We start from the raw sequence: 11860 nt of genomic DNA, 5'->3' as shown, positions 1-11860 counted from the left end.
TGTGTCACATAATTTATTGTAATAGAATTGTACAGATGTAAGAAACCCGTATGTTAACATTGCACAGAAAGATACTGTATAGCCCAGAATAAAGCAGATGCTCTTGCATCCTGCATGACTGTAGGACTGCTGTTTTAGTGACCAGTCATAATGTGTAGATATAATTTTTGAATTTGATTCTTATTCCAGTTCAGATGTAAAAATAAATTAAACTCTTTGTGGCAAGGACAGTTTGTAAAATGTTTGGTATATTAGGGTCCTGACCTGACTGAGACCTCTGGAAATTACTGTCAGTAGTGCCTCAATATGAGGATGACAGTGTCCCGGTGAACAGGGAAGTCATTGGTGAACTGAAAAATTTGCTATAGTAAAAAGATCACACCCCTCTTGTCACCCCTAAGCAAATGAGCTGTTCTGCCAAACCCCTAGGACTATTCATGTGGTCTAGTGTTTGCAGGATTGAGACCAAGGTTTGTAAAAAGTTACAAATAACACACACATTTATGCTAAAGAGAAAGGCTGCCTATGCTCCCTTTATTTTTTCCTGACTAGGTATAGACATTTGGCATTGTGACTGATTTGTTCCTGGCTCAGGTTTTTGTAAGTTAAGATGAGAAGTTAGGAGGGTCAGAGTCAGAAAGTAGTTGTATTTTGTATAAAATAAGAATTGGCCATATCTTTCTGCCTGCCTCATGAGATTTCCAAATCTATTTTACAGTCCAAAGGAGGATGTAAGTAACTTTCTGAACTTCTGAGTGATTCTGCTGCTGAGCATTTAGAGATTCAGTTAACATTACTGAACTCTCTTTCAGTGCATCCTTTCTTTATAATTACCTTTATACACACACTAGTGAATTGCCCGTCAAGAATGATGGTGGGGAGGAGCGGGCAGGGACGGAGTGCCGCCACCCACTACCCCGCGCTGCTGCTGCCTTCCAGGGGCAGGGGAGAAGCTTGCCCTGCCGTCTCCTCCATCCCCCTCCACCAGCACCTCGTGTTGCTGCTGCCTCCAAGAAACGGGGGGGGGAGGGGCCTGCCCCCCCTGCTCTGTCCCTGTGTCATGGCAGCACTCCACCATCTTACTTCGTCCCTGCCCTGGTGGCCTCACCCCCGCTCTGTCTCCTCTGTCCCTGCCATCATGGCGGCACTCTGCCATCCTACTCCGTCTCTGCCCTGTTGGCCTTGCCTCTCTCCCCTGCCCCCCCACTCCATCCCCTCTGTTCCCGTTGTCATGGCAGCGCTCTGCTGTCCCAATCCATCCCTGTCCTGCTGGCCTCGCCCCCCTGCTCTGTCCCCACCGTCATGGCTATGCAGTGCCGTCCCACTCAGTCCCTGCCATCCCTCCGCCCACCTCTGCCTCCACCCTGTGCTGCCGCTGCCTCCAAGTTTGAGAGTTCCAAGAGTTACACCCTGCCCCCAGCAGGCTCCACATCCGGCCCCATGACACCCCCACCCCTAAAATAGAGTCTGTTTTAATTAAGTCCACTTACTGCTTTGTCAATAAACAACAGGTGCCTCTTGTTACTAGCTTCTTTGAAACAGCTGTGCCTACTTTGGCCTCTGCAAGATTTGTTTAGCTTGGTATAGCTACTTACTCTGTGTTTAGGAAAAAGTGGAGACCAAGTTATTTTATATGGAATAAACTATTTCTGTATGGTTTCCAAAGTGTGCTTTATTAGATTCTGTGAGCAAGCTGATTTTCCGTTATGGGGAGAGTGAGATGATGTCCTATATGACATATTGAAAAATTATCCGTATATTTTAAGGGAACTATACATTTGTAAAGTTGGGGTCATGTTAATATATGAGAAGCAAAGAAAATCCAAGAGGCCAAACTTGGTCAGAGGTAGGCAGGATTTGAATTACGGGGGAGCCTGGAGGGGCTAAACCCCCCCATAAGAGATGAGAGCACCTCCATAAGTGATGAGACCCCCCCCACCCTCTGGCAGCCAGGCAGAAACTGCTGCTTAGCGCTGGGGAAAAGCAACCCTTCCTCCTCATTGCTGCCTGGACCCCATGCCTGGGCTGCCCTGTGGCTTCTTTCTGCTGCTGCCTCGAACCCTTCCAAGGGTCAAAGTGTAATTTGAACCCTGGAAGTAGGAGCTTGGAGCTCGAATAAAATGAGCTTCAGACTTGAAGACATCTCATCCCACCAAAGACCAAATTCTATTCATTTGTGATTGCATTGGCTACTGACTTATCAAAACAGTTAGAAATTGAGGCAGATAGTATAGAGGTGGCACCGGGTCACAGGGATCGGATCTAATTCTGAACACTGTGCAGGAAGCTGCTTACCCACAAAAGAGAAATAGAGTACCTCTGGCCTGGAGGGAGTTAGTTTGGGTTTTTTGAGGCACAGTTTAAGTCTGGAAAAATAATTAGGTTACTCAACATGGCCACAGAGGACTTCTTAAAAAGTGCTGGGTTGGCCTGCTTTTGAGATTGTGCAGGGACATCTGATGGAGTTGATAACTAAGACAAAGAATAGCAGGATTGATCTGAATCTGCTGGGCTTATTTTCAATAGTGCTGCTCTCTTTGAATTTGGCATATTGATTATACACTGCAGAGAAACAACTGAAGATTAAGGTCTGCAGAAGTTGTCAGAGGAAAGATATTGCTAGGTTTTTAAAGCATTGTTTAGATAGCACCAGGAGCTTATTGCATATCTTGTTCTGCTTCATTTTGCAAACCTGAAAATTAGTAAAAATATATTAAATGGTTTTAAAAATTTGGACACAATAGAATTTTTTGGATGAGTCTCATGATCAGCTCCAGAAAAGTTAATGTAACTCTTTCCATTGACTTCTAATGATTTGGATTGAAACCTGGGCTTTGATTGGTAGAATCTTGACCCGTTATATATATTGTTCAAAGAACTAGTTAATTGCACAATACATTTAGATGTGCTACACATGCAAATTAATTATCACACAATAAAAATGGCCAAGAAACCATAACAATGGCTAACAAGCTGTAAATTTGTTACTTGAAAAATGTAGAACATTTTTATAGTTGATTTCTACCAAATTTTTATTTAAATGTTATGGTATGTCACATGATTTCTTGTCTATGGTTCAGAGACTCTCTATAACTTTCTTGTGGCATATTTATGTTTTTTAGTATACCCAATGGAGTAGTAAAGAAGGACAAACCAGAAAAAATACTTTTTTGGAAAACTGTCCTTATCTTAATTGGCTAGAAGAGTTCATGTTGAGTAATTCAAGGCATTTATTTCCTCTCTCTTGCTCACTCTCATCCTCAGATTCTGGACTTGCTTACATTGCAACATTCCCAGTAATTATTTCTATATTAAAAAGAAAGATAAAGGTCTTCAGAGTTATCAGGGAAAAGATACGGGCAGCTTTTTAGGTAATTGTTTGAATAGCATCAGGAGTGTAGCAGGGTGGTCCGGCCCATTTAGTGGTGCAGCCAGTCCTGGAGTAAGAACCCAGTTGTGAATGGTAATTGGGCAGCTGGAAGCCGAAGAGGAGAGAACAAGGAGTTAGAGCTGGACAAGGAGTAGTTTGTGGCTAGCAGGCAGACTCTACCCAGAGAAGTTTGCTTCTAGGAAGAGCTAGAGCTAAAGGGCCCTCCTGCTGCCTGGAGAAAGGCCAGGGGTTTTGTTTTGTTTGTTGTTTGGACAAGGATCTTTGTTTTATGGACTGTTGTTTGAGTGGGCTGAGGGGCTCCTTTGAAGGACAAAGCCCACCAGTGCAGAACCAGGCATGCCAACCTGTTTAAATGACTATAAAAGATGAGATTGGTTCTAGTAAGGAAAATAGGTTTTCCCACATAGCACCAACCGCTGGGGCACTTGCTCTTCTGGTATTTTAGTACATTCAATTTCATAACAATATAAGACATCCAATGAGTATGTTTCTAGGGAATTATTGCATATCTCAGGTGGTTAAGATCTCTGTCTTCGGATTCATACCTTATGAAAGGCACCTGGGGCATTTTATAAGCTCTGTAAAATGCACTTATTTATCTCATAATTAATAGAATCTTTCAATTAGTTATTTATTTTGGAAGCATCCTTGCTCAAGCCACCCCTGCAACAAACATACAAAGATTAGTTTCCTTAGACTTGGCTTAGCAAAATAGCTCTGGTTTTGAATGTGCAGGGTTTTTTGTTGGTTTTTTTAAGACAGATAAAAGGTCAGAACTTTTCCAGTGATAATTTAGCAATGTAAAAATAAATAGAGATGTGAGGTTCTAGAAAAAGTGAATTTTAGAAATGCATATTCATTAAATGAAAGACGGCTTCTCTCATGGTGACAGTAAAAAAGATAGTTTGTGAATTCCTTTCCTTTCTAAATATGTCAATTGTTTCATTTGTCTGTAGAATATTTTTCTTTTTGTTGTTTAAAAAATCATACTTACTGTTAATATTACCACTTACCTGATCACTGAATTTTTCCAGTGTAACTTACTATTCTTCTTCTTTTCATTTACAGGATACTGGGGTTGGGAAATCTAGTATAGTTTGTCGATTTGTCCAGGACCATTTTGATCACAATATTAGCCCTACTATTGGGTAAGTACCTCTGTTGACCTCTTGTTATTGTTGTTGGGGGGTTTTTATCCTTGAAGGTTTTTATTTCTACCCCATCATCATATTATCTGCATCTCAAGTCCCATCTTTTTCCAAGTTTCAAGGCTTTTCATTTCTCCAGGTCCCTTATGGCTTCTCTCACTTCCTCTAATGCCCATTCATGCTCTCCATACTCTACTTAACCTTCTCTGTTTTCTTTCATTGATGCTTTGCTTATGTTACCCCTTATACTTTAGAGTGCCCTCCCAATTAACATTCACCAAGCATCTTTTCTGTTCAGAAGTTCGTGAACCATCATGTTCCATGAAGCTGTTTCTCTCAGCTCTATTTTGTCTTCCACTGTGCAGACTCATGTCCTTAGACTTGAAGTTCATCAAGGTCAGTAGCAATGTGTAGAGTGCCGGTGCACCCCCTGATGGCCGCATTCGCCACTTAGGCGATGGGTGGGGGGGCAGGGAGGAACGCTGGTGCCCTCTCAGCAAGTGCCAGCTGATCACTGCACTTGCTGCAGCTGCTTTTGGGAGTGGCTGTGGCTGCTTCTGGGAGTGACTGCAGTGATTGGTCGGTGCTTGCTCCCAGAAGCGGCCGCAGTCACTCCCGGAAGCAGCTGCAGCGAGCGTAGTGATCGGCTGTTGTGAGAATGCCTGGGGGACCCCCCCTCCCCCCAGACTGGTCACAGGGGGTCACATGCCCCGCCCCTGACTAAAGCAGCACCAGTCACCCGTTATTAAGGTTGTGTACGTGTGCATCTGTTTGACTTGCTTTAACCTTTGTAAAGCTCTGTGTACCTGAATGGCATTATATGAACATTGTAGAGCAGCATTTCTTAACCTATCTGGCAGGTAGGGGTTCACACTCCCCAAAACTATGACAGGGGCTGCTGCCTCCATCAAGGGCCCTGCCCCCTTGCCACTGCAGCAGCTGCATGGGAGTGCAGCCAGTTGCCAGCTGGCAGGGCTCCTTAGGCGGGGTCAGGAGCAAGGGTTATTCCCCCTCCTAGCATCCGGCAGAGGGGACAGAAGGGGACTTTCTGCTGCTTGCCTCATGCAGGGAGCAAGCAGCAGTGGTGGCAGTCGGGGCGGGCAGACCAGGCTGCGTTCCCCTGGGGGCAGCAGGGGTAGAGAGGGGAATAACCCCCCTCCCTGCCCCCTTTGCCTCAGGGGCCATGCGGACCTGCTGCTGCAGCAGTGAGTGGGAAGTGCCTGGCAGATCCAGCTTGGGTCCCTGGGCCAGTTGGGCAGCAAGGGGGAATTAAACCTCTCTCTGGCCAGTTCAGCCCAGGCTGGCCCTGTCTCCCCCAGCACAGCTTCCCTGCAGCCAAGGGCGCGCTCTAGTGCCTCAGTCCAGAGGGAATGTCTGTACTGCTACAAACTGGTTCAACCTAGGCAGGTTGGAATAACCTGCAAAGATTTAATCAATTCAGGCTCTGAATTTAGGAATTCAGGAACGTCAGTCCCTAGCCCAAAACTCAGTCTGAACTTTAGAAATTAAAACCTCATGATATAATGGTCAACAAAACACATAAAACAAAGTAATGGTAGCAAGCATTTTACCACCCAAGGATTGCTAAATGTTCTAAGGCAGTGGTTTTCAAACTTGGTTAGCCACTTAATCCCTTTACTTGCAAAATATTGCTGCTTGTACCCACTACATACCACATGTCTGCTTTTACATTCCTTAGAAACAGTGTCAACACTAATACCAGCACCCAGCAACACCATTACTCACCGTGCATTGACCAATTAAAAGCTCCACTGCCATTATAAACATGTAGGCACATACCCCTTGGCAGTGTTGTGTACTTTGGTTTTAAAATCACTTTGTAAGGTGTAAGTACTGTCAGGCAAGGTGGGAGTGCTAAAAGACCCTGCTTCCACATGCAGGAAAGCTTTCATTTAGGTTTATTATGTGTGTGAGCATTTAACACTGGATAATACAGCCTAAGTAGACAAAGTGAAATTCATCTATATCTGTTCTTCACAGAAACTGCCAAGCATTGAAACCTGCAAGTAGCATAGGCCTCTTCCCTTTAGTTATTTTTAAAATTTCTTCTTTTTCACATTCAGGGCCAAATCTCCTGCCTTGGTTCAGTTGGGAAACATGAACATTCTTGACTTCCTTGGACAGAGGAACTAATGCATGCCATCCATTAAGAGATCATCTGGCTGGGATGGGTGTTCTTTTGATTTTAGATCTATTTGGAAATGCCTTATAAAGAATTATCTTTGGGTGTGGTGTTAGAGTGGCTAAAAGCTTTCCACTGTAATACCTCAACCTTTGCTTTTGGAAGCCTAGTGAAATCCCAGGTGGGGGTTTTATGATCAGATTCCAAGGCAGTTTTGGACCATTGAATTTGATGATGGAAGAAGCTGGGCAGAGAGAAGGGAAGCAAGAAAGCATGTTGCCAGTAGCATTATTGATTGGGAAGACATTTTTTTGTATAAAAAAATAATGGGAACCTGATAGCTCCTTCAGTTCTAAACCACGAGCAGCCTTTTACACTATGTAATGACATTGGTAAATCAGTTTCTTTGACCCACATAAAAAAAATTGCCTTGCATGGTGTGGGGGAGTGTTTGAGAAGAAAAAGAAACCTGGAGTATTGGATTAATTACTGCTAATAACTTTGTTTCTTCTCTAAGTGGGATAGCAATGTAGGTAAGATTATTTGCCATTTGAACCAATATTTTAAATATACACTCCTACCCTACTGTAATTCCTGATGTTCTGAAATGTGAAGTGTTGCATAATACAGAGGGCAGAAGGATGGGAATGGGAAGTACACACCCTCAGAACAGCCAAAGAAAGCATTGCTTTGCCTGTGTTACTTCAGCTTTTTAGATTCAATTCAGTGCTGTTCAAATTGCGTCTATTTGCAGATGTCTATAAAGGGAACCCCTAGTGTATCCTCCCCAGAAAATATTTTGATAATGCATGTCACTGGAAGTAATCTGGAGTATTTCTAATGCAAAACACATTCCAATTGATGAATCTTTGAGCCAGGGATAAAAATTATCTGGAGCAGCAGAGTCCAAAAAAAAGAAATTCAACTAGAAGCTAGACTCCTCTGGGTTTTCTTCAGTTCTAGCACTGCAGTGCAGAACAAACAAGCAAACATATACAATAGAAATATCTACATGCTTTCTTAAAGAGACGTAAGTTTGGAAGAGGTGTAAGTTGTAGCCGTGTTGTTCTAAGGACATAGGCAGACAAGGTTCTTTGAGTAAATCATGTAAAGAACCTTGTCTAACTTTTACACTGAAAAAAATGCTATGTATTTTATAAGTAACAATATTTATTTTGTATGAAATTAGCGAGGGAAAGAAAACTTTTCATTGTATTCATGTTGTATGTTCTGTCAGCAATTTTTTTGTCTCATGGTTTTGTGGAAAGCTATTTACCCATCCTATCTCATATATTAGCATGATGAAATGACTCATTCATTGCTTGGTGTTGTGAGAATATTTGCAATCAGCTTCATTCCTTGCAGGAAGGCATTCCTTAGGAACAGCTGCAACAAAACAAATGGAGCAGACAGCTGGCCAGTAGGCAAGCATTTGTTCAGGGAAGAGAAGGAGTATGGGACCTAGGCCTTTGCTTCTGGGCCTCTCCAGAAAGATCCTTTTAACCTCACCAGAGGAACAGAAAATGCTTAATATTTTAAATGTTTTTAATCCAGGGTTGCTTATGGGAGCATTTTCTCTCAGGAAATGGATTTTTTGGCTCTAAATTGCGTAACTCGGGAGATCTCCCCAAAACTTAAAGTTAACATACTTGGACTATTAGTCCAAATAGATTTTGTGTGTTAATCTCATTGGTGGTTCACACCTGAGTAATGTCCAGGTCTCATTTCTTTCTTTCAGTGCATCCTTCATGACTAAAACTGTGCCTTGTGGGAATGAGCTTCACAAATTTCTCATCTGGGATACAGCTGGTCAGGAGCGAGTGAGTATTACTATGTGATATTTTTTTATTGTATTTATAATGTTTGGAACTCCTTTCACTTCTAGAGGACTTGGCAGGCATGTTTAATTAATTCTCATGACACCCTCTTGTTCTTACTTTAGCAAAGCAACAATAACTAAGTCTTACTGGGTTCATCAGTAACTGGTGATCTGTCTCCGTTTTACGGATGGAAAGACAGTGGTAGCTCAGAGTCTACTGCATTGAATTGAAACGTCTCATCATCCCTGCAGAGTCCCACAGAGCCCTGGTTCTGCCAGCATAACCCAGGGGCTGACTCTGATCCCTTATACTAGACAGTTGCACATTTGGTTGCTTCTGAAAGCCATGCATGTTTATATATGCCCCAATGACTTTGTATCCTTCCATTCCCCTCCTCTCACAGCTCCTTAGTTGCCTTCTTCTTTTTATTCATTTCAGAGAATCCCTGCCAAGGGATTGGTGTGACTCACAGTCCCTTCTCTGCCCTATGTCAGGCACTCTGTATCCCTCATGCCCTTCTTTCTTATGCCAGGTATTATATGTGTTCCCCAATTCTCCTTTCCTGAAGTCCGAGTCCCCCATTTTCCTCTTATGGCAGGGGACCTTCATGTGGCTTCCATGTCCTACAAATATTTATTTTCCCCTTGCTTGGAGTTCTGTGGACCCTCGCATTCCCCCTAATTCTGTCCATGTTCTCATTCTGCTTATTTCCTTTCTTTCTCCTATGCGTATCCCCAGAATTAAGGAGACCATTGTCTGTAGCAGAAATTAGGAAATATGCAACAAATGAGGTATCAGTTTCAGGAAAAGGAAAGGTTCATTTTATAGCTAAGAGTTACTTGCTGCCCCAGAGAATTGTTTTTCTATCCCTGGAGGATCATCAAGTCCAGCCCCCTGCCCAGGGGCAGGAAGTCAACAGGGATCAGAGGATCCCAGCAAGATAAACATCCAAAAGTGTCTTGAAGGCGTTCGAAGTGGGTGCTTGAACCACCTCTGGCGGCAGTCTATTCCAAACCTTGGGGGCTCGAACAGTAAAGAAACGGTCGCAGAGGAGTTTGTGACTGTTCGACCTTGTCATCCCTTGGGGCGCTCTGGTGAACAGATGTTCCCCCAGATACTGGTGAACACCCCTAATAAACTTACAGGTGGCCACCAGATCGCCTCTGAGCCTGCGCTTTTCCAGGCTGAAGAGTCCCATGGCTCTCAGCCTCTCATCATAAGGTCTGTTTTCCTGCCCTCTGATCATACGTGTGGCTCTCCTCTGCACTCTCTCAAGCTTCTCCACATCCTTTTTGAATTGTGGAGCCCTAAACTGGATGCAGTACTCCAGCGGCAGCCTCACCAAGGCCAAGTACCACAGGAGAGTGACGTCCTATGCGAATGTCTATGAATCCCTGTCTCTGCTGCAGAATTTGTGTGTAATGCTAGTCAAGTTACTTAAACCAGCCTTGTTACAGTAGGCCACAAATTACACATTGCTTATATTCTTTATGTTCCGAACATTGAGCTTGAGAGGCTGGGATCTTATCTCCAGAATACTGAGCACTCACAGCTGCAGATGCAGTCAGTAGGAGCATTGCTTTGAACATATAAAGAGGTATATCATTGTGTCCTTTGAAAGACTGGATCCCAAGTGTCCCAAATTTGGCACCAAAATTTATGTACACTTTAACTCAATTTTTCTATGCCACAATTTTCTGTTTGTTAGGTGGGAGTAACAATACATCTTACCTTACAGAAGTGTTGTAAAAAATCATTACTATTTGTGAAGCAGTCACATATTAGGAAGATATCCCAAGACATCTTCCAGAAGCTCTGTAAGACCTTCCTAATTGAGCGGTGATGCTGTTTAGGGAGCTTATGTTTCCTATTTTTTTACTTGCTTTTGTGTGTTGTTCTGTCTCTTACTATAAGCTGTCATAAGCCTTTGTTGAGCCTTTACATCAAATAAATAAAATTATAGTAATGATCAGAAATGATGGAGATGAGCAGAAAAAAAACCCATGCAGAAATTAGTAGTTATGTATTCAGAACAAGGTTTAAGATGAATGTGCGTGGGATCAAACATTACATTATGAGGATAAAATATTCAGTTGCTGCTCATCCACTGATCACTGTACATCCTGTGCACTGAATGAGGAATGGGGTCTATGGGGAAAAAATAGTATATAGTCATGTAATTAAGAACGGTATCAAAATGAATAGGCAAAAGAGGGCTGAATTAATTGACCGGAGAAAACCTTGGTACTTATATTCCCTATGTGGTGAGTGCTTGTCTGTTGTAGCCTTATCATTATTTTAAGTAAAACTTTTAGGGTTTGGTTTTGGGTTTTTTTGCAGATCACCTACATTTAGGCCAGCTCTTTTAGAACAGGACTCTTATTCTGGCTGCTTATACTTCTGGATACACAACTTGAGACACCTGATATTCACTTAAATTACTCAAAATTGCTAGTCTTTTTAAAAGTTTTCCACCTCACTTTAAGTAAGCCAGGAACTTATGTCTATAAATCAAATATTTAGCACATTCTAAATGGCAATAATAATCACCTGTGGGCTGACTGTAAAGTGTATATTATGGTATATCCAGAAATTATCTTGATGGGTTTGAAAAGGATGGAAGAACACGCACACGTTTCAAAATATCTTAGAACTTCCTTGGTAAAATTAGAGCTATGGCAAAAAACCATTAAAAAAAAGTGACGATGGGTGATCATCACGAACAAGTAAGATTGTCTTCAAAGCATCTTAATAGTGAGTCCACAGGTGGCTCCATAACCCAATTCTAGATCCACATGTCTTGTCGCATTGAGGACGAGTGTTTCCAGGAGGGATGGGCACTGTGTTGCTGCATTGGATGTTCTGATGTTTTTTTCACCTGTTTTTCTTAAACTCTTCTGCCTGTTGACGAGCTGTTTTAAAGTGTTATGGTCCCTCCCAAAGAGTCTGCCTCCATTTTGGTCGGTCCTGAGCACGGGCCTCCCAAGTGTTGATATCGATGTTACACCACTTCATGTTTGGCTTCAGGGTGCCTTTGAAACACTTTCTTTGCCCTCTGCTACTCTGCTTATTAGGGTGTTAAAAGTTAAAAATAAGGGTGTGTCGCAGTGCACTCAGGTGCCCTGCGCCTGAGAGCGGAGACTACTCTGGGGAGACCCCTAGTGGCAGAAAGGGGGAGGCTCAGCTGCCAGTCACCAGGGCTGCACAGGTGCTGGTTGCCAGGGCAACTGGTAAAACCAGCTGACAGGAAGGGGCAGGGCTTATCCCTTCTTAAGCCCAGGTAGGAGGCCAGGAGGGCAGTCCCTCTCCAGCAGCTGTGGGAGTAGGGACTCAGCTTGGACAGACAGAGGGGAGGACT

At 43.1% G+C, this 11860-nt stretch overlaps 1 protein-coding gene across 2 annotated transcripts in view; it reads left to right on the top strand.

The window, feature by feature from the left end:
* RAB31 (RAB31, member RAS oncogene family) overlaps positions 1-11860 on the top strand; it is a 165258-nt gene that overhangs the window by 74187 nt on the left and 79211 nt on the right. For both annotated transcript variants that reach the window (XM_019525367.1, XM_019525359.1), the window contains exons 2-3: positions 4460-4539; positions 8421-8502. In XM_019525367.1, coding sequence (XP_019380912.1) covers positions 4460-4539; positions 8421-8502 — 162 coding nt within the window. The remainder of the gene's footprint in view (positions 1-4459; positions 4540-8420; positions 8503-11860) is intronic.

Source organism: Gavialis gangeticus, unplaced genomic scaffold (genome assembly GCF_001723915.1).
Source record: "Gavialis gangeticus isolate Ggan-Ray unplaced genomic scaffold, GavGan_comp1, whole genome shotgun sequence".
In the NCBI taxonomy this organism is placed as follows: Eukaryota; Metazoa; Chordata; order Crocodylia; family Gavialidae; genus Gavialis; species Gavialis gangeticus.
Note: the sequence above shows the minus strand (reverse complement) of the source record. Positions and strands in the feature narration are given on the sequence as shown.